This window comes from Curcuma longa, unplaced genomic scaffold (assembly GCF_044706935.1).
Source record: "Curcuma longa cultivar G26 ecotype Majalengka, Jawa Barat unplaced genomic scaffold, ITB_CL_G26_1.1 utg3290_np1212_1714210_RagTag, whole genome shotgun sequence".
NCBI lineage: Eukaryota > Viridiplantae > Streptophyta > Magnoliopsida > Zingiberales > Zingiberaceae > Curcuma > Curcuma longa.
Window position 1 is genome coordinate 279,308 of NW_027435602.1, and position 23,157 is coordinate 302,464.

Consider the following 23,157-nt stretch of genomic DNA (forward strand, 5'->3'; position numbering starts at 1 on the left):
TGAACCTACCTAAAAGTACACCTAAAGATCCAAATGCTCAAATAATATTTTCAATGTAAACTTTCCGAAATGCCTCTCCAAAAGCTAATCAAGTCATTCCACCCTCCCAATCGGTTCATCCCCAGATTAAACTGCACGTCAAATCAAAATTAAAATAAAAGTTACAGAGATCCAGAGTTACGGTTTAAAACCAACGCCTTAGCATCATCTCCTTTGGATTCCTTGCGCGTCTTCTTTGATTAACTAATCTTTGTGCTTTTTTGTTGACTCACTCTCTTCTACTTCTCAATTTTCACGTTTCTTATTATTATAACGTGTATATCTGTAGACGGAAATAAAATTAACACACTTATAATCACTTATATTTTTATTTGATCTTAATTTTACTGTTGTGCATTTCTTTCGTATCAAAGTCAAGTCACGCAAGCAAGGTAAAAGATTATAGACCGATATCATATTGCATCATCTTTTATAAGGTTATATCCTAGGACTTGCATCTCGTCAAGTTACATGTACTTGTATACTTGACAACTTTATTAGATCATAAACTGATCTAATTTAAATTTATCATACATCAAAATATAGATTCGATATAATACTCCCAACATCAATAAAAAGAGATCGAAATTAAGTCCCCAATTAGGACTTGCATCTCATAAGTTACATGCACTTGCATCTGAGTTTAAAATAGCTCAAGCTATTGCACTGATGTCCTTAACAAAGTTAATTCTTCCCTTTGAAATTCTCTCAGAAAACTCAGATGCACTTGAATACCTACCCGTTTCATAGCATGCATTTAAAAATGCAACGCAAGTTACGTGATCAGCATTCTGATCTTCATCCAACAGTTTGTTAATGAACAGACCTGCTGCATCAACTTGCCCTTCAGAACTAAGCTTCCTTACTAAGATATTGGTTGTTCGAGTCCACTGTTTTTTCTCAAGCCTCTCCAATAGACATACTGCAATATTAGACTTCTGCCTCTTGCAAAATTCATATGCCAATGTAATGCGACTAACTTCACATGGAACCAGTCCTTTATCCAGCATGGCTTCATAAAGTGCCCTTGCCTCATCCAACCTTGATTCTTTGCAGAGGCCACTTATTAAAGCGCCATATGTTACTGAGTCAGCTACACAACCAAGCTGGATCATCTTCTCAAAGATTTTCAATGCAGAGGCTGCTTTACCTAGCCTACAGTATCCACCAATCATCGCCGTGTAAGTTTCTTTTGTAGGAACTAACCCCAATCTGAGACATCTCTCAAACAACCTTTCACTCTCAACCATTCTCCTTAACTTACAAAAAGCAGCAATCAGAGTGGTGTATGCATGAATGTCAGGATGGCATCCTGAATCAACCATCTGATCAAATAATTCCATAGCTCGAGAGCATTGGCTCCGCTTGCAATGCTCAGTCATAAGAATAGTATATGTAACTTTATCCCAATGCAACCCCCGCTCTGAAGCCACTTGAAGTTGCCTATAAGCTTCATGAATCCTACCCTGTTTGCAGAGCCCATGTACAACTGCATTATATGTACAAATATTTGGAAGACAATTATCAATTTTCATTTGATCCATTAGTTCATAAGCTCGGTCCAGATTCCCATCTTTGCAGTACCCATCAATCAGAGTGGTGTAGGTGTTTGTGTTCGGTACCAAATTTTGCTCACGCATTCTTGTTAGCAACATCTCTGCACGACTAAGCTTGCTCTCCTTACAGTATCCTGCAATCATAGCAGTATAAGTGCACACATTCGGCTTGTACGAGTTGCTGCGCACAAGTTTCAGGAATAACCTGAAAGCTCGCTCTGTCCAACCGATCTTGCAGAGGCCATCAATCAATGCAGTATGGGTATACACATTCGGCTTTAATCCCAGACCAACCATTTCCTCGAGCACCTGAAACGCCTGCTTAACACTTCCCCTTTTGCAAAGGGCAGCTATCAGGACGGTGTAATTGATCACATTTGGAACAAAACCAAGTTCCAACATCTTGCGGAAGAACCCAGAGACCCAACCGAAACAGCCCTTGTTGCAAAAGGCGTTCACCACCAGAGTGCACGTCACGTTGTCGATCTGAAGACCTCTCGCCTCCACCGTCCTCAACAGCCTCTCCACATCAGAAATCCGGCCCTGCCTGCAGTACGCAGCGATCATCGTCTTGAAAGTATGAGAATTGGGGAAGATTCCATTCGCAGGCATTTCAGCAAACAGCTGCTCTGCGTAGCTAATGGACCCTGAGCCGATGGCAATCCTGAGAACCAAATTCATGGTGTCGATGCTGATCGGGAGCCCCTGGCTACGCATCACGAAAGCCATGCCGACGGCCTCTTTTAGCCTGCCTACCTCGGAGAAGCTCACAGCCAAGCAACTCATGACCTCCTGGGCCTTCTTCAGGTTGCCGAGGGCGAGCAAGGAGGTCCCAGCGGTGACGTAGAACCGCAAGAAGTGGCGGAACTGGGGGCGGGCGATCGCCCAGCGAAAAAAGCTAAGAGCCACCATGGAGCCCTCGGAGTCGGCGAGGAAGGCAAGGGCGGCGACTGCTTGTTCGTCGGAGAGGTGGACATGAAGGGACCGAAGCTGGTGGTCGCCGTCCTCATAGGTCTGGGAGATGAGAGTGCAGACGTCGGAGAGGGACGCCGGAGGGTTCTGCGGTGCAAAGGGCCGACCTTGGAAGGGTTGGCGAACGAGATCGGCGAAGGGCCTGGTGGGATTGGTGAGGGCTAAACCTGAGACTGGGACGAGGCGACGATGGAGATGCAATCGTGTTAAGCAGCGCATGCCTTCTTTGGGCCGGCTGTTGAAACTCAAATGAACCAAATTTCCAGAAACATTACGTCGTTTGGGGTTTCTACGTATGATTTCTTTCCCTTAAAATGGACACCACACATGCAACGTGATCCGAGTGATATTCTAACCCCTACAGATATAATGAATTGGTAATCAGGTGTAGATTGTCTTTAAAAGAGCAACGATCGAATCTTTAAAAAAAAAAAAACCTTCCGAACATAACTAAGTTGATTACGACGAAGTAAACTTTCATCGTGGTCAACTGTAATTTCTCAATTTATCTCTTACAACTGAAAGTAATCTCTTTCTGCTTGAGGCCTTTCTTAAGGTCCCTAATGTTTCATGCTCCAATATTCACGATGACTTAGACGATTGTGGCTGTCTAGTTTGGGGTTTATCATTGCAACTTTGCAACCCCATGACTTCCTTTTCACAACTTGTGCTAGAATTTGTATCAACCTGATATCCTCTGATCACATTGCAGTTCTGACTTCTATTTCCTTCTTTGCCTTCGAGGTTTTAACAGTGCCTGATAACTTTGTGAGTCTGTCTGAATCTGAACATTACTGACAATCCCAGTACTTGGCTCACTTCTTGTTGCCCTTGACTGTGTTTGTACCATCCAAGGTCCCCCTGCCTCTGAACCTATCACTAGTAGAAACCATCTGTTTAGCTACTGAGCAGGTCGGTTGTGTTGTGAGTCCATCTCCCTGAAATTGTAACTATAAATTCTGCAATGCCTGCACTGTCTAATTTTGATTTGCAGTGGATGTTTGTTGCAGTTTCATGATGTTGAGCTTACTGATTGAGAGAACTACTGCATCTTGTGCATTGGTCACCAGAATCACAGCATCTCACGTTGCCACCGGCGATGTCTCCATGAAATACCAACCAAAACCATGCACCGTCCCTTGTGCTATCTGAGCCTCACTATCCACTGTGCCTCTGGTCACCAACCATCTGTCTCCTTCCCGAAGAGAAAAGGGGAAGAACACAGGCTATGGACCTGCCCCTCTAACGATGGTCCAATATGATAGGCTTGGAATATATGAAGCATTATAACCTAGCCAACACCATGAATCTCATTAGTTGGTTATTTAAAATTCTTTAACATGCCTAAACCAAATTCATTTTTCAGGGATGGAGGCCTCATTGGTACATGGCTCTGGTAATAATTACTTTCAAGAAAGCTATGCCATTAGACTCGTTTGCACAATAAATCATACGAGTGTACAATTCATCAATGTCTGTATTGTCAAATTTGTGAGGCATTTACATTCAGCAGGGAAAAATTATATAAAACTCGTTACGACAACAACAAAATGGCAATATTCTTCACTCAGGCATCATCCATGCATCAACTATGTCTATGGATTCAGTGTTTGGGTCGGCGGCGGCCAAAGAAGAAAATAAACTTCCAAAATACTGATTTCTTCTTTTTGTTAACGATGATAGAATGTTCGGTATCTTCCAACGCAGGATGCACAAGAACATCGCTTTCTTGCTTCTTGCTGCTCGTTGTTTCACTTTTGTGAGGCAAGCTAGAATGTGTGCTCTCCTGGGAACCAACAACGGCAGCACTTGTAGCTTCATAGCTAGTTTTCCATTGCTGTTCTAACTCCTCTTCTGGCTTTCTTGTCATGTTTGTTTCACTTCTCTGATGAAAGCTCGCAAGTGAGCTCGCTTGATGTCCAACAGCTGCTTTACCTGCATCATTAGCTTTTCTTTGATACTCTAGCTCAGCTCTGCATGCCCTAAACGCCTGTTCTGCTGCCAATTTGCCGCCCATCGCTTCCTCGGCCTTCTTCATAGCGATCTCCAAAGTTGCCTTGCGTTGTGGCATCTCCCTGTATGCTTCCTTCAGCCTCTTCAAACTAAGTAACTGCGATTCTATAGCCATTTCAATTTCTGTGAGAGCGGCTGTCACTTTCTCACGTGCAAGCTGCTCTGCTTCATTGGCTTTCTTGCAAAGAGTCAAGTACTCATCTAATTGTAGAGTCACACTAACCCCGCTAGGGGGATGCACACTGTCTTGACGTGCTTGCACCTGTGCAAGTGCCAACTTCTCTGACGCTTTCGCTGCTTCTATTTCCTTGAACGTTGCATGTAGTTTCATCTGCATTGTGCTTGCAGCGGCTTGTGCTTGATCAGCCTCGTTTCTGGAATTTTGCAGTTCTTCTCGCACCATCTTCGCAACAGATTTGGCTTCATCTGCTTCCTGAGCTGCTCTTGGCAATGACTTGAGTAGCTCCACCATCTTGTCTCTGGCTTCCTTTTCCCTCATTCTAAGTGCTTCGATTTCTTTGTTTGTCCTGTCAATCTCAGCTACTAGGGAAGAAACGACTATAGACGCCATTCCTTCCCTCTGTTGTAAGATATTGAGAGCAGATTTTGCAGCTTCAAGCTCAGACTTGAGGTCTGAGAATGCAACTCTAAGAGAGCTAACCTCGTTTTCAGATTCTTTCTTTCTATTCTTCAATTCTTCAAGTTCCCTTTTAGTTCGATCCAGGTCTTCAGTGAATGGGAGTCTTCTCTTTGTTTCTGCCTCATTATCTGACAGTTTATCAATTTTTAAACCCTCAGGCTCTTCTTCAAATTTTGCTTTCATATATGCTACTAATTCAGCCTTGACTTTAGATAACAATGCAGAGGATGTATCTAGTTTCAATTTTAGATCTTTTGTTAACGTCAGCAGCTGATAAAGCTGTTGAACCTCTTCTTCAGCCTGTTTTAATTCCTTCTCCCATGTTAGGCAATCTTGATCTCGCACCAAGGTCGCACCAATTCTATGTTCATTTGCCTCAAGATATGCAGCACGAGCTGATTGCAATGGTCCTTTTTTTGAGTTGAGCTCCATCGTAAGCTCCTCTACTTTCTTCTCAATCTCCATGGCAGCAAAAGTAGCCTCTTTAGATTTCCTAATTGCAATATCCCTTTCATTAATCAATGAAACGAACTTTTCTTGTAAATCTTTCAGTTCCTTAACCCATGACTGTCTCTCAGTCATTATGGCTTCATGTCTTTCTCTGGCGACCTCTAATTGTGCTTTAACCACATGGCTTGATTCAATAGGAATACCTTGCTCTACTTCGTTGAATCTTAGATGGGACAGTTCCATGTCTTGTCTTGCATGGGCCTCATCTTGCTTGGCTCTCTCTAGTTTAAGATTCAGTTCTTCTATTAACCTCTCAGTGCCTTCCATCTCTTTCAGTACCTGGACTTTAGCCTCTTCAGCAGAATCTAATTGTCTTTTGCATTTAGCAATTTCTCCTTGAACCTTTTCTAGTTCAAAATTGGCAGTCTTTTGTTTCTGCATAGAGTCAAATTCCACATGTTAATGATGGAACAATCAAGAATGCAAGAAATATCAACGAAGTTATAAGCATCATCATTCTCAGTAAGAGCATAAAGACTATTACTGCGAATTGTGCTTTATTAGCTCTCCAGTCAAAGGTTCCTCCAAATTTGTTCACAACTGTCATAACAGGATCTTGTGTACTTGTGTCGACAACACCTCTATTTGTGACTTCTCTGTTCTTAAAAGATTTAGTTAACTCTGCTGGCTTATTATCTGTTAGTCCAAGATCATTCCAGCAGCTGAGGTCAGAAAGCAACCGAGATGGCTTCCTTTCACTTATTCTTCTTTGAGTGTCCTCATTGATGCCATTATTAGAAGAAGTTTTTCCTTTATTGGGGGAAATGTTCTTTAGATCTTTTTGTGTCTCTGAAAAATGAGATAGTGGATCTTTAACAATTTCAGAGATAAGCAAAGCTTTTGCATTTGCATTATCCATGTCTATTATTGAGGCATTGGCAATGCTTTGCTGAGATCCATTTGCTTTTTGATGCTGGCTATGAGTATCCACGTTTAAAGCAGCAGTTACTTGTGGGGATGAGATATCTACAAATTTTTGTGCCTCTACAACAACTTCCTGCTTGTTATTCACATCCACATCTTCATTGAAAGGTTTGCTATGCACTGATGAAGAATCAGAAAAATGTTGTTGAAGCTGAGCAGATGCCTCATCTTCTTCTGCACCTTCTTTAGGTTGTCTACGAGTACTGAGGTTTTCAGAAGCAGTTACTTGTTCAGCTGAGATATATGCAAAATTTTGCTGAACTGATGGTTCAGAATCCTGGACAGCAACTTCCTGTTTGTTATTGCCATTGACTTGTTCACTTAAAGGCTTGTTGTTCTCTGATGAAGGATCTGAGAAGCGTTGCTGAAGCTGAGTGGATGCCTCATCTTCTTCTGCACCTTTGTGAAGCTGGCTATGAGTAGTGACGTTTTCAGCAACACTTAATTGTTGGGGTGACTCAGAACTAGCAACAGCATCTTCCTGCTTGTTGGTCAACTCAACACCTCCACTTGAAGATCTGCTGTCTACTGATGAAGGATCAGTACTCTCAAGATATTTGTCAGCTACACTTGAAGTTGTAGGTTTTTCTGAAGCTGGAAGAGATTCCGGCATGCAAGACGGTATGTGTGTGGCCATGGTGCTTGCTTCTTCCATAACTGAGGAATATGTTCAGCCCACTTACAGATTATCCATCTAAATGACACCACACTTGGCACAATTAGCCAACAAAGCTTAGGTTAAACATATTCAGCTAATGTAGCCACACAAAAATTATCATGCATATATATCCAAGTAAATTCATGTCGTTGGTGCAACACTACCATACCAAATACGTCGTCCTTGTCACTCTGCAAATCCAGAAAATTGAAAAAACAAAAATATTTGTCACATTTAATGTAAGCAAATTATCTTTTCTATTAACAATACACCATTATGGTACATTCTTTCAAATTATTAACCCAAGAATCATCAACACAAACTATCAAGAAGATAAAACCTCATTAAACTGACCTCATGATCTTTAAAAGTTTTTTTCCCGTAAGTTTTCCCAATTCACCATCAGATTAAAATGGAGTCAATTGTGTACTGGTTATCACTGGTCCATGACAAGTACAACTATGCCAACTAGGTAGCAAATCAAACATCGATGAAGGATCAGCTTGAAGGTGTCCAAAGCAACTCCCAAGTATAGTTTTCCAATTAGTTTTTGATCCCAAATCGAAGAGAGAAAGGCAAGAAAGTTTGTTTGTGATCCTATATGGGAATTTCACTCAGTTTATATGAGTTGCAACACAATATTTCTCGTAAACTATCAAACATTCAAAAACAAAGTTTCTTGAAGTATGATAAATGATGTATCATATGGTTTTGAAGCTCATCAAGGAGATGGAAAGAAAATCTTATCCATGCGAAGCAACTCCAAGGATCAAATGGAGGAAAGCAAGAGAAGTAAATTAACATGATGAAACGCGAGAGATGACTTACTCATTTTTCCATCGCCAGGAGGTCGATGAAGGACGAAACCGCCGTAATGGATATCAGAGAAAAGAAAAATAAGTAGGAACAAGGATTGAAGAACAATAACAGGGCTGGCTAGTCTTCCCCTGACTCTTCCTAGCCTGGACTCGGTCGTGATTAATTAATTAGCGTTTACTTTGCCATTGGTTTCGACACGCCTCTTCCCTCGGACGTCATCGAAATGCTTCTCTTCTCACTCGCGGGGTTGACCAAACCTCGCCGGGGCCCATTTGGCAAGGAGCTAACGCCAGGCCACCGCCAGAAAATATTTTGCAGGCGTCGAGGAGATTGCTCATGCTTGGCTGGGAACTGAACAGAGATTGGCGTGGAATGAAGGGCATTTGATTAATTCTGTTGTGCTCAAGTGGTTAACGGGAACAACTGGAAGGAATATAAATATAAATTTAAAAAAAAACCATAAATGGTGAGACCTAAACCTCAACTACTGCGATGCACGGCGACGAAGACAACCTCCCAGTGTTATGTTTCAAGATGTATAGTATAATGTACTAGCTACATTGTAAAAATATGAATATTAAATCATAATCAACAAAAAATATAGATTTGTATAAAATCAAAATACAGTGGGATAAACAGTAAGCCTTAGGTAGTATCTTGTGTGTAAAAACAAACTGCACATAACCTCAACTGCACGCTGCATCGAACCGAAGATGACCTCTCGGTGTTATCTTCTTCAACGTTTGCTGATGCCTAAAGCTAAGCGGTCCTCTCTTCTTCCCCCTTTTTTGGATTACCATCCGATCCAAATAATTCTTTGAACGGTAAACAATGCGTCTAAAACATTACTTGACAAACACAAGGAGTCTAAGTGTTATTTCAGTGGCTCGGATAATACTTCCGCTCGAACAATTTAGAGAACCCCTATTGAAAAAAAAGGTATTTTGAAAATCAAATGTACCCTTTAATAAAAACGAAAGTATAATGCACCCTTTAAAAAATATTGAAAGTTGAGTGCGTTATAAAATATCATTAAAATGTTATGTTTAAAGTTAAATTCCATTGCACACAATAAATTTCCATTTAATTTTACAGAATATAAAAAAGGGGAAAAAAACATTTACATTTTCCTTTTCCTTTTCTCCCTAGTTTTCCTAAAAGAAAGGAAGGGAAAAAAAATGCTAATGAAAATCATTATACCAATCTGCCCATTTTGATTTTCTTTCATCATATAAAACGCCCCCAAAAAGATGAATAGTCAAGAGACTTTTCTGCGTGACCGAAAATTTACAAGACAAATATAGAAGGCAAACACTAGTTTATCTTGTCAACCTGGACCTACGTCAAATTGAACAAACATAAGCACCTGAAGTGCTTAACGTAACAGATTATAATTTAAGTAGGAGCCTATACTCACTACAAGAATAAACATTTTACATCAGGATGTTACATATCAGACAGTATAGACTAGCCACATGTTAACAAGTGGGAGTAAAGTATGCATCATATAAGAATAAAGTTAGGGGATGCATATGTACAAGTTTGTGATGTAAGAAACAAAAACACTAGAATAATGCTTATATGCTGATATAAGTACCAGAAATGCAACCATATGTTATCTGGAAACGAGCAAGGTAGTGAAAGTAAGCAGCCGAGAAGATCCATCAAGCTTGCTGGTGTGTTTGACCTACTTCAGAGCCCACCTAAGATACGAAGACAAATTCAATGTAATTATCATTATGGAATAATTGATCATTGCACAAAGATATATCGACAAATTTGCAATTTTTTTTTCTTCTCATATTTCAACCATATTTTAATAACTGATGAATTACAGATACTCATGCGGCAACCAGATAATGCCCACACATGAACACAAAAAAATTACAGAAAATACAAGTTCCTCATTATGACAGAAAAACCATACCACTTGTCAAAATGTGTTAAGAACTCGTCATGAAACTGGATACGAATTTATGGAAGCGCTGTACTTTAGAATCATTTACTTGTACAGAGTGTGCTTGGCTATTTAATATCATCCTTCTACTTGAGTTTCGTCTTCTCTTTCTCACACGGAACAACAAATCTTCCGTATCTAGAACATAAGACACCTGGGAAGACAAACCATAAATAACTCATAAATAATCACACTTGCAGATTAAATAGTTCAAGAGATTGGACTTCAAGATTGTGGAAGTTCAATGAAGTACCTTAGACGAACTACAAGATACCTTGCACTCCAAACCATTGAGTACTTGAATTCCTTGCATAGCCTTGCAAGTAGTGGAATACTCATCAGCACTCCCATATTTACGCTTATTCCTGCAAAGCACTGTCCAGTCAAAACATTGACTACTGTATGCAAATATGATGTGTCCATTTTTACCTTCCCAGGAAGGCACCATGTAATCCTTTCCTAACTGAGACACTTGAGAGAAATTCACTGTATAGATAACAAGAAAAGTTGGGATCAATCGAGACAGCCGTAACTTCAGGTTTTTCATGGCCATAATCCATTAGCTGGATTGATAGTCCGATCACATCTGAAGACTGAGAAATCTGGAAGAAGAAAATAATAGTATGATAATAATAATAATAATAAACAATTCCACACTGTTATCTATTGTAAGTTTAGTAGTTAGAAAAGTACTATTTTATTATGTTTGAAGTGTGTTGACTCTTTATAATGAAATATTTGACACGAGACTTCTATGTCATTCAATGTTAAAGGATGACTTCTCTTAACATAAACAAAATTTCATTGTCAGAACCAACCTCAGTTAGTACAAAAAGAAAATGAAAGCACAAGTGAAAATTTGAAACTGAACATATTGAGGGAAAGTGAAGCAACTCACACATTCAAATCTGTATGTGTTCTCATCATGCAAAAGTATCCGAGCATTTTCATGATAAACTACATCAAAAGACCTCCCTGCCCTCGATTTTTCATACAAGTATAGATGGAGAAGTTTATTATCCATCTCATCTGAGGCTATTGCCTGAAGCTGAAAACAAACAATTTCTGTATGCTTTGAGATAAGAGGAATACCATTTTCAGAAAAAAAAAATATTATTATATGCAAAAAAATACCTGTTTAACGACTTTAAAGATTAGCTTGTCTAATGTAAAAAGAACATAAGACTGAGTTCCTATGATAGAACGGCAATCATCTTCAAACTTGGTGTTGTCAGCAGAACCATCAAGTAGATTGTATAAAGCACTCATAAATCTGCAAAGTCATATTGTAAAGACTTGTATGCATAGGAATCTGTAAAACCAAAATAAATGGGGAATATGGTTATCCTGTGGCAGTACTTAGCATATAGATCAGGAGGATTTGAATCTTTACAGCTTCTCCATTTATTTTCAGCAGCTGATGAGTTAGTCTTAGCAGATAGAATCCTTTCATATAATATCTGCAGTGAAGATAACACATTCATAGTGTCCTACAAACATGGGCTCAAAAAACTCAACTGTAGATTGTCTAACCTGATGAAGCCGAAACAGCACATAGAATGAATCATTTCCATAAAATATACAGGAGGATGTATCATGGTTATCATGTAATGTTGCAGGCACATGCCTTGCAAGAGGTTTCACTGTGTTAATAAATCTTTCTGAGTACGATAATGATGTAATTTCCCCATCAGCATCGTGCACCTCAATCATTCCATCAGCCTCGCCCTCACTTTCGGCCTTTGCATCCTGATCGTCATGCTCTGCATCATCATCTTCCTCATGATCTTCATGGGAGCATTCCTCACCATTGCCAGATTCACTGCCTGATGCATCCTCACCAGCCTCTGAAGCATTTTCACTGACCTCAGTGGACCGTTGAGTACTTTCTTCATCCTCGTCATGGACTTCGGCATTAGAAATATTCTTCTGCTCAGGGGCTGTAGTTACAGCAGCATCTTCAAAAGCAACAAAATTATCCTCTTCGAAATCTCCAGTTGGTGACAATTCACCTTCTTCTCTTTCAATTTTGATATTATCAAGGGAAGCCGAACCTTCATGCCTAAGATTTTTGTTGCATTCCACAGTAACACCGCCATTTGCTGATATACCTGGCTTTCCCGAATGTCCAACCTAGCACATAAAGAACAGTGAGTTTAGATGAAATTGTTATCTGTAAGACATGAAAGTTCACTTGAAAGTGCATGGGGTCATGAGCACTATATTAGCTTTTTATTTTTTCATTGCCACTATACAATTAAATGTTGATGGAAGAAATGGAGATGAAAGTTTTCTGTGATCATTATGTACTCCTAGATGAAATATTTTTTATGAGACTACGGTATGATCCATCATACTTTATTAGAAAAAATATTATGCAGTTAGAAAACTCAAGTATAAACCTATAGCACAATGAGAATAACAAGATGAAAGGATGGAATTACTAGAAAAGGTAAGATCAATATTATTTCTACTGGAAGCAATTAGATGGAGTCTCAAGAGATGATAAATGAGGGGCAAAAAATAGTAAGGATGATCTAGACATGTTAAAAGAGAGATTTTTTTAGTTAGTCAAATTTAAGGATAAATTTTAATGAAGGGATGAAAATCATGTAGTCGATTCCATATATTTGAAACTAACACAACCTAAAGACAATGGTAACAAAGATGATGATGACGGCATCGACGGATAGAATGATTATAATGAATTGATAATGATGGTGACTATGATGATGATGATGATGTTACAGAATGTTGAAGGTGACTTGTCAAAGTTGTGCATAGAACACAGCCCAAAAAAGTTTTCCTTGTGTTTTTCTATAAAAGAAAAAGAAAAACATTGTTTCCTGTTGGAAGAATATGACTGAGAAAACAGGATCAGATGTCAACTCGAATAATAGGTTCATCCAAAGACAATTTTCATGAATCGTAGGCTAGGCATTTCAGGTACACATGAAATTTGTAATGTGATTATCAATCATAAATATACCAGAAACAATTACCAAATATTTAGGCATTTTTATCTACATACAATGAAGATGAAGACTAGAGAGATATTGCATAAGTAGCAATATCTTGTTCTTGAAATTTCAGGCACGTCTGAATTTCTTCTATGGTAATACTAAAACCAATTATCAAATATTCAGGCATCTTGTGTCCACTTTAAATAAAGACAATAGGCAAATTTCCCACCAGATATACTTGAGTTTCAATTTTTCCTAAATCAGGAACCCTACTGTCATTTTTGCCAATACTTGTCAAATCAAGCATTGACCATTTTAACATCTCCAAAACACCATTTGTGATTTACGAAAAAATGAAATATGGTGCATGATTGGGAAAAAAGGGAAACTTAAGTAAGCCCATTGGAAAATATACTAAACTTAGATGTGCACATTGGGAAATTTGTCCAAAAACATTCCTAGTTTGTTGAAATTAACCAGTTTAATCATTTTAATTGCTCAAATCGAATTGAAACAAATTTCATTGAAGTATTTCTGCAGGGTGTGGCCCATAAATACTTCTTTTTGGCCAAAACATTATACCAGAGGCTTCTTGAAAGTCTCAAGAAGAATATTCAGTTTTTTCATGCTGAAAATAACAACTTTGTTGAAAGTACACATGGACCAACAAAATTCATTTTTCGCTAAATAATTATAGCAAAAAGTTCTTAAGAGTCTCAAGAAAATATTTCAATTTTTTAGTTGAAAAGAATAATATTTTAGTCAAAAATGCTCATCATCAAGGTGTTTTTGCAAAAACATCTTGAGACTCCAAAATCAGCTTGATAGATCAAAACAACTAATGTTGCTTAAAAAAATATATCAATGGCTTCATAGGAGTTTCAAGAAATATATTCCAATTTTTTCGAGTTAGAAAGAACAATTTTGAGCTAAAATACTAAATTGTAGACTATCAAGGTGTCTTGGCAAGAAAAAACATGGGTTCTCAAGAGATCAACAGGCAAAAATATAACCTGACTTTTGCTTTTAAAACACAACTATCAAAACTTTTAAGCAGAAATACTTTGCTGGATCTACACTTCTTTGATATTTGAAATGCAGCAAATATACATTTCTAAGTGTTTAAACAGTAGAAATATGATCTCGTTTTATATTTTTAACAAATGCAAGCCAACATGTTTTTATACTTTGATGGTCCTACACTGCTCATATGTAAAAAGTGAAATCAAATATGGTTCCTGTAAGTTGAAAGAGCAGAAATCTAATTGCATGTATTTAACAAGTGTTGGGCATCAAGGTATTGTCAAACATAAAGGAAATAGAAGCATATATAGATACCTAAAAATCAATAAAGCACAAATAGGAGCTCATTGTAAAGTTGTTTATTATTATTATTATTATTATTATTTATTATGCAAAAAACACCTTACACTGCTCATATGGAAGAAATAAAAGCATATATGAATTTACGAGAGTCCAAAGAATAGAAATATGGTCTTATTTCATGTTATTGAAAAGTCCGAGTCATCAAGATGTTTTTGGCAAAACTATGTCAAGAGTCATCAAGGTGCTTTTGGCAAGAATGTCTTAACAGAGGCGAGCAAAACACCTTATCCAAATACCTGACCAGAGCCAAGAAACTAGGTTATTTTGGTTGTTGGGTAAGAAAATGAATTAGAAACTTGGGATAGTTTAAGATATCTAACTAAAAATGCCAATTAAGCTAACATGATCTAAAATTAATAAATAATTAGAAAACTAACTAGAATTATAAATTAAAGCCTCAGGCAAGAAATTAAGGTTTAATTTCAACATATAGGATTGCTAATCAAGCATACAAAAATGATTATTAAAATAGAGCAATGACCATCAACATAAGACCCTAGCAAACATAAACCATTTGATGCAAACAAAGAATAGGCATTGTTAGAATTCAGAATTTCAATTGATTTTACTAATTTTTAACTTAGGATTAGGTATCCTTTTACTAAGTTATGGTCTTTAATTTGGTAGTAGTTCAATAGGTATCTTTTGATTTGCTAAGAATTTATTGGGATTATCATATTTATCAATTACTGATCTTCTTAGTTTAGTTTGTATTGAGTTGTATAAAAGTGTCTCAATTTATTCCTTAGTTTTTGATTAATAACAGTGTCTTGTTCCTTTTTTTGTTTTTGATTAATAAAATTTTCTTTTCATAAAAGTGCCATGTCTTTATATATTTTTCAATTTTCAGTAATTAAAGTTTCCTTTGATTAATTATTTTTAGTGTGACATAGTTATCCTTTAGATCTTCAATTTCATCACAATTTTCTATCTCATTTGAGGGTTGATTTAGTGTTGCATCAATTTTGTATCAGATCAACTTGTGTGACACCATCATTGTCAGAAAAAATTATTAGAATATCATCCCAATGCCAACCATAGGCCTTATACCTTAGTAGAAAGCAGTGCAAAAAGTCAAATTAGTACCTCCAGAGAAGGTAAAAGTTCACTAGTTGCTTGATGTTCCATTAGTATCTCTGTTCCAAGATGCACTGTTCTTAAAGATGCAGCAGTAATCCCTTCCAAAGAGAAACAACAGATGTGAAAAGAAAAAAGAGAATAAATTTCAGATAATTTCTCACCAGTTAATCTGATACCTGATGTATTCTCCTGGTTTGTTCTAGCGTGAACTTCAGCTCTACTTGCAACATTATTGCCACCTGGCAAATGTTCTGCAGGTACATTTTGCACAACTGCACGAGAACCTTCATCAGATATAGAATTGCCCTGCATTCTTCCTTGTATTGGATTAATATTGACTTGATTTTCACCACAGTGAACACCTCGATCTACATCATGGGTACTAGTTCCATCTCCATTTACTAAGCCAGCTCTGAATGGACCTGCTTGTTCATGTAGATTATTCCCATCACCATTACATTGCTTGGTAGTGCCAGGACTTGCATTGTTTTCAGCCAAACCTGTGACAGTGGCTTTCGCAGCCCGTCTCTTTGATTTTACATCTTGGCCATCAACAATTTGATTTCGATTGGGAACACCCAACAAGGGCTCCAAAAATGTACTCCATAATTTCATGACTTTGTCCAACTGATCCGAAGATGTGCAGACTTCTCCACTTGAATATTTTATGATCTGATATAAATCCTCATGGATGTCTACATCTGCATACTTAAATTCCATATTGGGAATGATTGGATGCCTATTTTTAGCAGCAACTGCATGAAGAATGTCATCTTCCTTCTTCATCTTGTCACTGATTTCTTTAATCTCACTCAACAAAACTGTCCAGAAAATACAGCATAAATTTTAACAGGGTTAACAAAATCAGAATGAAAAAAATAATAATATATTTTATCACTTATTCAAAACATGAGAACCAATATTTTCAATTAGATATTTTATCTACAACACTTAAAAATCATAAAAGAAAAACATGTACATACTTTTTGTGCTCAAATTCTTTGAATCTTGTTGCTTGAAATAGAAACTGCGATGGTCAAGTGATTTGTGATAATTTTTGGCATATATTTCCGCCCAAACTTTATTGAAATCTAAATGGCACCTAGACCACTCCTCTTGCTTTTGCTTCAGGCGGGTCAGTATCACTGGCAATGCAAGACTAGCATTTTTCCGTAGTATATCCATGACATCAAGACCATGATCTCCATATAATCGTTCAATGCATCTCAAATTCAGATCTATTTGAAGAAAGAAAAGAACACAGAAACTCAAAACAATGAAAAGATGACCGTAATTTGAACCAACATATTAAAATAATTAAAAAATAAATAAAAGAAACTTAAGATAATTTACAATAAGATATCTACAAATCAACATGTATACTAACAAGTAAGATGGTCTTCAATATGAATAGGATTCTCTGATTTGACAGGGTCCTGCATCATTTCCAGCAATTCTTCCACACGCTTAGTTGTTGTATTAACTGATTCAAGTAACATATCCATCTCAAATCTGCACTCGCATCATGGAGAATGTAAAGACACAATGACCAGCGCGCAGAATCAAAAAGATGAGACAAGAACAAATTACAGCCAAAATAGCAAGTCATCGTTTACAATTACAAAGAGGCTTTGGCTACAATGAAAGAAAATTTACTAAGAAAGGATCTATGCCAATACCTGTCATCTTCACATCTAAATAAGCTTTCTTCATATTGATTTTTTCGCATGTGCTTGAAAGAGTAATCCTCACTTCCAGAAGTCACCGACACCCAAAAATCATTTAGTACTGACTCTCCGAGTTCAGTTCTATGGCTAGTGGGAGGTATAGGATACTGTCAAGCAACAATCAGAAAAATGAACATGAAAATAAAGTGACACTAAACAAAATTGTAAAAGGCTGACACAGATGTTCAGATTTTTGGACAAAAATTACATTTTTTGGAAGAAGGCGGTAGCTTGGCGTGCAGCGCTGGCAATTTGAAAGGTCAAGCTCTGAAATAGGTTTCCACAAATTATATTTTTCTTTGCTTGTAAATAAAGTAGTCTTTTGCAAGATGGCTTTATCAAGTCTTTCCCTTTCAGTGTTTCTCTCCCTTTCACCATCTTTTCCCCGTTCAATCATGTCCTGGTCCCTTTCTTTGTCTTTATCCCCCATCTTAATAGGCCTAGCCATGTGTCCTTCATTGTAAACGTATAGAGTTAGGATAAGGAATAACATAGTACAAAACAGAAAAATAATTAGTAGTAATAGTAGTGAAGTTGTTGAATTTACATCCAAAATTCCTTTTAAGGAAAATAAAATTATCAATTTTGACTAACTAACAAGGAATAACGACAAGATTTTTGGACATACTTTTGTTGAACACCCCTTCAAGAAATCCATCTGCAGAAAAGGTTACAATTAGAAAAATCTGAAAGCCCGTACGGCTAGAATATTTACACAAAACAGAGAAAACATGGATGGACTACTGGTGTTACAAAGATGTATAGGCCCACCTATATTCTCACAATGGGATAAAAATTCATGGAAACCTTCCATAAGATCTGGATACTTTCCAAGGATGTCATTTACCTGTAAACAAACATAGTTTTCAGAATATATCTCTTATTCTATATATTTCCAAGTGCCAAGAATATGACAGAGAAGGCCACTAACAAACAAGTTATAGAACTTGTCAAAGCATCACGTTGCTAACAAACTTGTTAAAGAAGCACATGAAAAATATAATATCCTAGCTATCAGGTGAAAAGGTGTGATTATTATATGTTTCATTTTGAGGACCTAAACTGGAGGGATTCATTAGATACTACAATATTTGAAAGATTATCACAAATAAAAATAGTTGTATGATTCAAAGCAATTTAAGAACAGTATGGTCACATTACATATAATTACTTCAAGTATTAATAACCTACCAGATTCTTTAGCTCTGTTCTATTTATTATCTCTTTGCTGTATATGTGAAGGCATTTCAAAAATTCCTGGTAGGTGTCAGTATGCAATTTCTCCTTCACTTTTTCACAGAAATTAAATTCTCGAGTATATACACCTGCCACAAATAGGTCGAACAAAAGATGAAATATTCAGAACAATTATGAAATAATACATCAGAATCCATACGCAAGCATATGCAGCTTAATGGAAGAAGATGTTAGAATCAACTGACAAATGATAAACGACTTACTCTTTAAAGCATTTTTATCATCGATTATTGAAGATGAAATGCTATACATGTCAATGTTCTCAGGACCATCAGCTCCAGGCTGCACCTGCTCAGCAATAGAATCATCAGCTCTTCGAAATGATGATTTATGCCTATGTTGTATATTATCTAAATCTCCACTATCATGCTCCAAATCCTTCTCATCTCGGTCATGATCTTTCCTGTCACCATCTGGCTTCCTATCCCTTTCTTTCTCTGGACGCCTTCTCTTCCTATCATGTTCTGTTTCAGGACGATCGACACTAAAGTCACGATCAGCATGTGCTGTATACGCTCTCTCCCGCTGGAAATAAAGGAAGGATCATTTTTAAAAATTGAGTGTTAAGTTGTTATAACACACGCATACACAGTTGTCACAATCAGCCTGTGATGTTAAGCTCTCCCCCGCTAAAAATAAAGGAAACAATAATTTTTAAACATTGTGTTAAATTGTAACACACACACACATGGTTGTCACAATCAGCATGTGATATCTAAGCTCTCCCCCGCTAGAAATAAAGGAAACAATAATTTTTAAACATTGTGTCAAGTTGTAACACACGCACATGCTCTCCTGCTAGAAATAAAGGATAATTTTTAAAAATTCAGAGTGAAGTTGTTGTAACACACGTAACATGGTTATCACAATCAGCATGTGATGTATAAACTCTCACCTGTTTGAAACAAATGAAAGGTTAATTTACAAGAAAAGCCAATGCTAAGTTATACACATGCATGCATGCACATGTGTACGTGTGCAAATACATATAGCTCAAATGTGATGCGTGATCGGTGTGTGTATAAACATTGCTGGAATGTGATAAGCAATGTAGCGATGTAGTGAATAAGAATGTCCAGCAACAATATCAAAAATGCATCAAATATCTTTTAAACATCTTTAATTCAGAACCATAGCATTTATGATGACAAGGACTATATACCTTCTCCACATGAAAATGCCTTGACGAACACATTATAGAGCTCCTGTCATCTCGACGTCCAAATGCTCGGGCAGCATATCCGTGATGTGTAGCAGATATAGCTGAAGCATCAGGCAAAAAGTGTGTGAATTCCTCGAGCAGATCTTGGTGATTCTGAAAGAGGGCTGCTACCTATCAAGATATTCATTCTTAGATGCTAAAATCACACATCTCATTTGGCAGAAATAATACAAATTTAGAGAAAATCACCTCTTCATAGACCTCATGGATTGACTTGTTCTCTCGTCTGTACATATTCAATATATCTAAGAATGACTTATAAACATGCTCATCATTCTCAAAACGGTTCTGCAATCAAAGAAATGTATAAAACACTTGAGTAAAATATTCCTGTTTTAGAATAAACTTTTACAACCTCCATACCTTGATTTTATTAACAAAATCAATTGCCTCCTCAAACTCAACCGGTTTCTTTTCTTCTGGTAGCTTAATCTCATAACCCTTTGGCAAGAAGGTGTTAAACCCCAAGATGAGATCACGATGCCCTTTAAATAACTCCTTCACCCTCATAATAACTCCATTGGTATCAATTCTGCAAGGAGTCCAAGACAAATAACAGTGTGAATCATTATGCAAAGGAAAAGTAAACTAAAATTGTTTAAGGAGATCAAGTTGAACCTCTGGCTCTTGAAGTCCTTCATGACTTCAAGAAATTCATCATACTTTTCTCTTTTGTCGTGAAATATATCCTTCACGGCCTTCAAATATGCTAGGGCATCGTTGGTTGTGAGCTTAGGAGTACTACCTACAGCTGCTGGTGCTGGTGCTGGTGCTGGTGCTGGTGCCATATGAGTTTGCCCCAATCTGAAAAACAATAAACAAAAAAACTCTGTTGAATCAACAGATCTACACACATATCATAACCTTCCTAATTTAAAGGGAACATCCATAACAAACAGGAAGTAAAATAGATGAGAAAGCTTTCTTGGTATTCCTCTACCTTCTATAATCGCAATAACTTGAACACTAAACCTAAAAGAGATCCTAAACAAAATGAATGAGATAACCAAAACAACTTTTCCTACTTTCCTCGGACTACAAGTGTAAAAAAAATTCAGAATAGCAACAAGGGAAAAAATAGAAACTACGAGAGAAAAACATTTTTAGAGAAAGCTTTCTTGGTATTCCTCTACCTTTTATGATCGCAATAACTTGAATGCTAAACCTAAAAGAGATCCTAAACAAAATGAATGAGATAACCAAAACAACTTTTCCTACTTTCCTCGGACTACAAGTGTTAAAAAAATTCAGAATTGCAACAAGGGCAAAAATAGAAACTATGAGAGAAAAACAAAGAAACGGGAAGCAGCAAGATCACCCAAATAGTAGGATCTCCAAAAGATAATAAATCCACGAATTATCGATACAGATAAGAGGAAGGAACTCACAGATCTGCTCGAGGAACGTTTGGCCGCTTGAGCTGAGAACCCATCAAGGCCTCCTCCTACGTCCCTTTCATCCACCCATGAAGCAGCCGATCGTAGAAAACCGGTCACTCTGATCAAACTCTCCTATTTGCCCTATGTCTACTAGAAGACAGAAATCAAACGTGGAGCAGAGGTGAATCCCTGATCTCCTCCTCCGGCAGGTCCAATTCGGTCTCCCCGATCTGTAAGCGGTAATTGAAGGATCAAAGTGAAGACAGCTCGCGCAAGAGGCGGCACTAGGCGTTTCGGTTCTGAGGAAGAGGGCGGAGAGAGCTCGCGGTCTTCCCTACCGACGGAAATGGAGACGGTGACGCAGAAGCGAGACGGGGAGAAAAGGGCTCGAAGGCAAACAACAGACAACACAGCGATGAGGTGAGGAAACCCTTTTATACAACTGACAAGTTAACAAACCACCAGGTCTCCAAGTTCTCCTGTCGTGGCCGTTGAATTTGAGGATGGACGGTGGAGAAGTGACGATTCCTAGGGTAGGCGGTTTTGCGTCGGGGAGGACAAATCCAGACTCTGGTTAGCTTGCCGTGCCTGCTGTGTTAGTAATCCCAGCGGTACACAGTGATCATTTAAAGGGATTTAATCTTGATATATATAATATTGAAAAGGATTAAAATGATAGTATATTAATGAAACTCTAATGATGTATGTCTACACTAAAAAACTAATATTCTACTGATGTATTCGATTTTATAGATTTAGTAGAAATTATCTCGATCTTATATGTGTTAATTAGACTAAAATTTAATATTAAGTTTCTTAGATTAATTATTTTGGATTATTTAAAAATACTTTTTGATTGATACAAAGTTAAATTTAAATCTAATATAAAATCAAATATTTAAATTAATCATTTACAATTTAAATAATATCTCTCTTATAAAAATTATAAGATTATCATGAATTATGTGTACTAAGATATAAAAATTTTGAACCTACCTATCTTACACATGATGTTATTAGATACAATATTTAGTAATAATTTTATTACTTTTGTATCAGCTTTTAATTTTCTAATTTGATCTTCTGTCCACGTGCCTTTTTGGAGAACTTTGTCATTTATGTCTTTTGTAATCTTGAGTTCTTTCTTCAAAATGGCCCAATTTTGAAAGCCCTCCATCCATACAAAGTTCTCCATCGTTAACCTCTAATTAGCAAAGCAGTCTATCTTGAATAGTGATGGATCATAGATATTACGATCGAACTTTTCTTTGAAGCCCATTTTCTGGTTCTTTTTACAACAAAAAGAAGAAAATAACAACTAAAATAACATATGAATTTGAAATCCAAACCTCTAGCATGGTTACTCCCTAGGCAATTAATATAATCATGAGTTAATTTGGCTCTGATACTAATTATAAAATTTGATATACATTAAAAGAGGATGAATAACGTTTCACTAAACTTTTTTATCCAAAATGTTAGTACGCAATAAAAATTATAAAGTAAATAAACACATAAGAAACACATTAGAATTTTACATAGTTCGGCAACCCTTAAGATTCCTATTTCATGTACTATATCTCTAATGCTAGCTACTAGAAAAACCTCTTACAAACTATTTTCAAGCTCGACCAAGTAATACAGAATAATAAATAAATAAATTGAATCAAAACAAAGATATTACACTAAAAAGGATTGTCTCTAGATGCCTTGAATGCGTGCAACACTAGTTCTAGAACTTCTCAGATTACACTGATGAACTTTGAGATCCTTTTGCAAGTAAGAATGAGAATATTGAATTGATGTAGACTGCCTACTCGACGTCACTTATATAGTGATGTTCCGATCGACCAGATTTCTCTATTATCAAATGGCACAGTCTCCATTATCTATCCACTTTTGGTTGCCTGTAAGCCACTTCTAGTCACCTCGGACGCCCCCCTTTATCAGCTTACGCATCCATATACACATTGCATCCCATGTCTAGATATCGATCTAGGCCTTCCAGTTGCTCAGACCGCATCCCATGTCTAGATATCGATCTAGGCCTTCCAG

General features: G+C 37.1%; 3 protein-coding genes across 3 annotated transcripts; all 3 read right to left on the reverse strand.

Moving 5' to 3' along the window:
- Positions 1 to 604: 604 nt before the first annotated feature.
- Positions 605 to 2,786, reverse strand: LOC141820432 (uncharacterized). Its single transcript, XM_074707743.1, has one exon. It carries the CDS (start codon positions 2,784 to 2,786, stop codon positions 693 to 695), a length of 2,094 nt encoding a protein of 697 aa, XP_074563844.1. The 3' UTR covers positions 605 to 692.
- Positions 2,787 to 4,170: 1,384 nt separating this feature from the next.
- Positions 4,171 to 7,267, reverse strand: LOC141820304 (protein WEAK CHLOROPLAST MOVEMENT UNDER BLUE LIGHT 1-like). Its single transcript, XM_074707594.1, has 3 exons — positions 7,127 to 7,267; positions 6,215 to 7,036; positions 4,171 to 6,105 (listed from the first exon to the last, which is right to left on the reverse strand). The coding sequence occupies exons 1-3, from the start codon at positions 7,265 to 7,267 to the stop codon at positions 4,171 to 4,173; spliced, it is 2,898 nt and encodes a 965-aa protein (XP_074563695.1).
- A 2,258-nt stretch (positions 7,268 to 9,525) lies between these two features.
- Positions 9,526 to 21,482, reverse strand: LOC141820336 (paired amphipathic helix protein Sin3-like 4). Its single transcript, XM_074707628.1, has 23 exons — positions 21,112 to 21,482; positions 20,342 to 20,527; positions 20,087 to 20,255; positions 19,913 to 20,011; positions 19,664 to 19,834; positions 18,705 to 19,026; positions 18,436 to 18,569; positions 18,016 to 18,091; positions 17,873 to 17,902; positions 17,453 to 17,697; positions 17,197 to 17,351; positions 16,905 to 17,029; positions 16,501 to 16,755; positions 15,694 to 16,338; positions 15,524 to 15,615; positions 11,622 to 12,221; positions 11,448 to 11,548; positions 11,223 to 11,361; positions 10,987 to 11,136; positions 10,518 to 10,690; positions 10,342 to 10,453; positions 10,059 to 10,242; positions 9,526 to 9,834 (listed from the first exon to the last, which is right to left on the reverse strand). Exons 1-22 carry the CDS (start codon positions 21,153 to 21,155, stop codon positions 10,075 to 10,077), a joined length of 4,191 nt encoding a protein of 1,396 aa, XP_074563729.1. The 5' UTR covers positions 21,156 to 21,482; the 3' UTR covers positions 9,526 to 9,834; positions 10,059 to 10,074.
- Between the last annotated feature and the right edge of the window lie 1,675 nt (positions 21,483 to 23,157).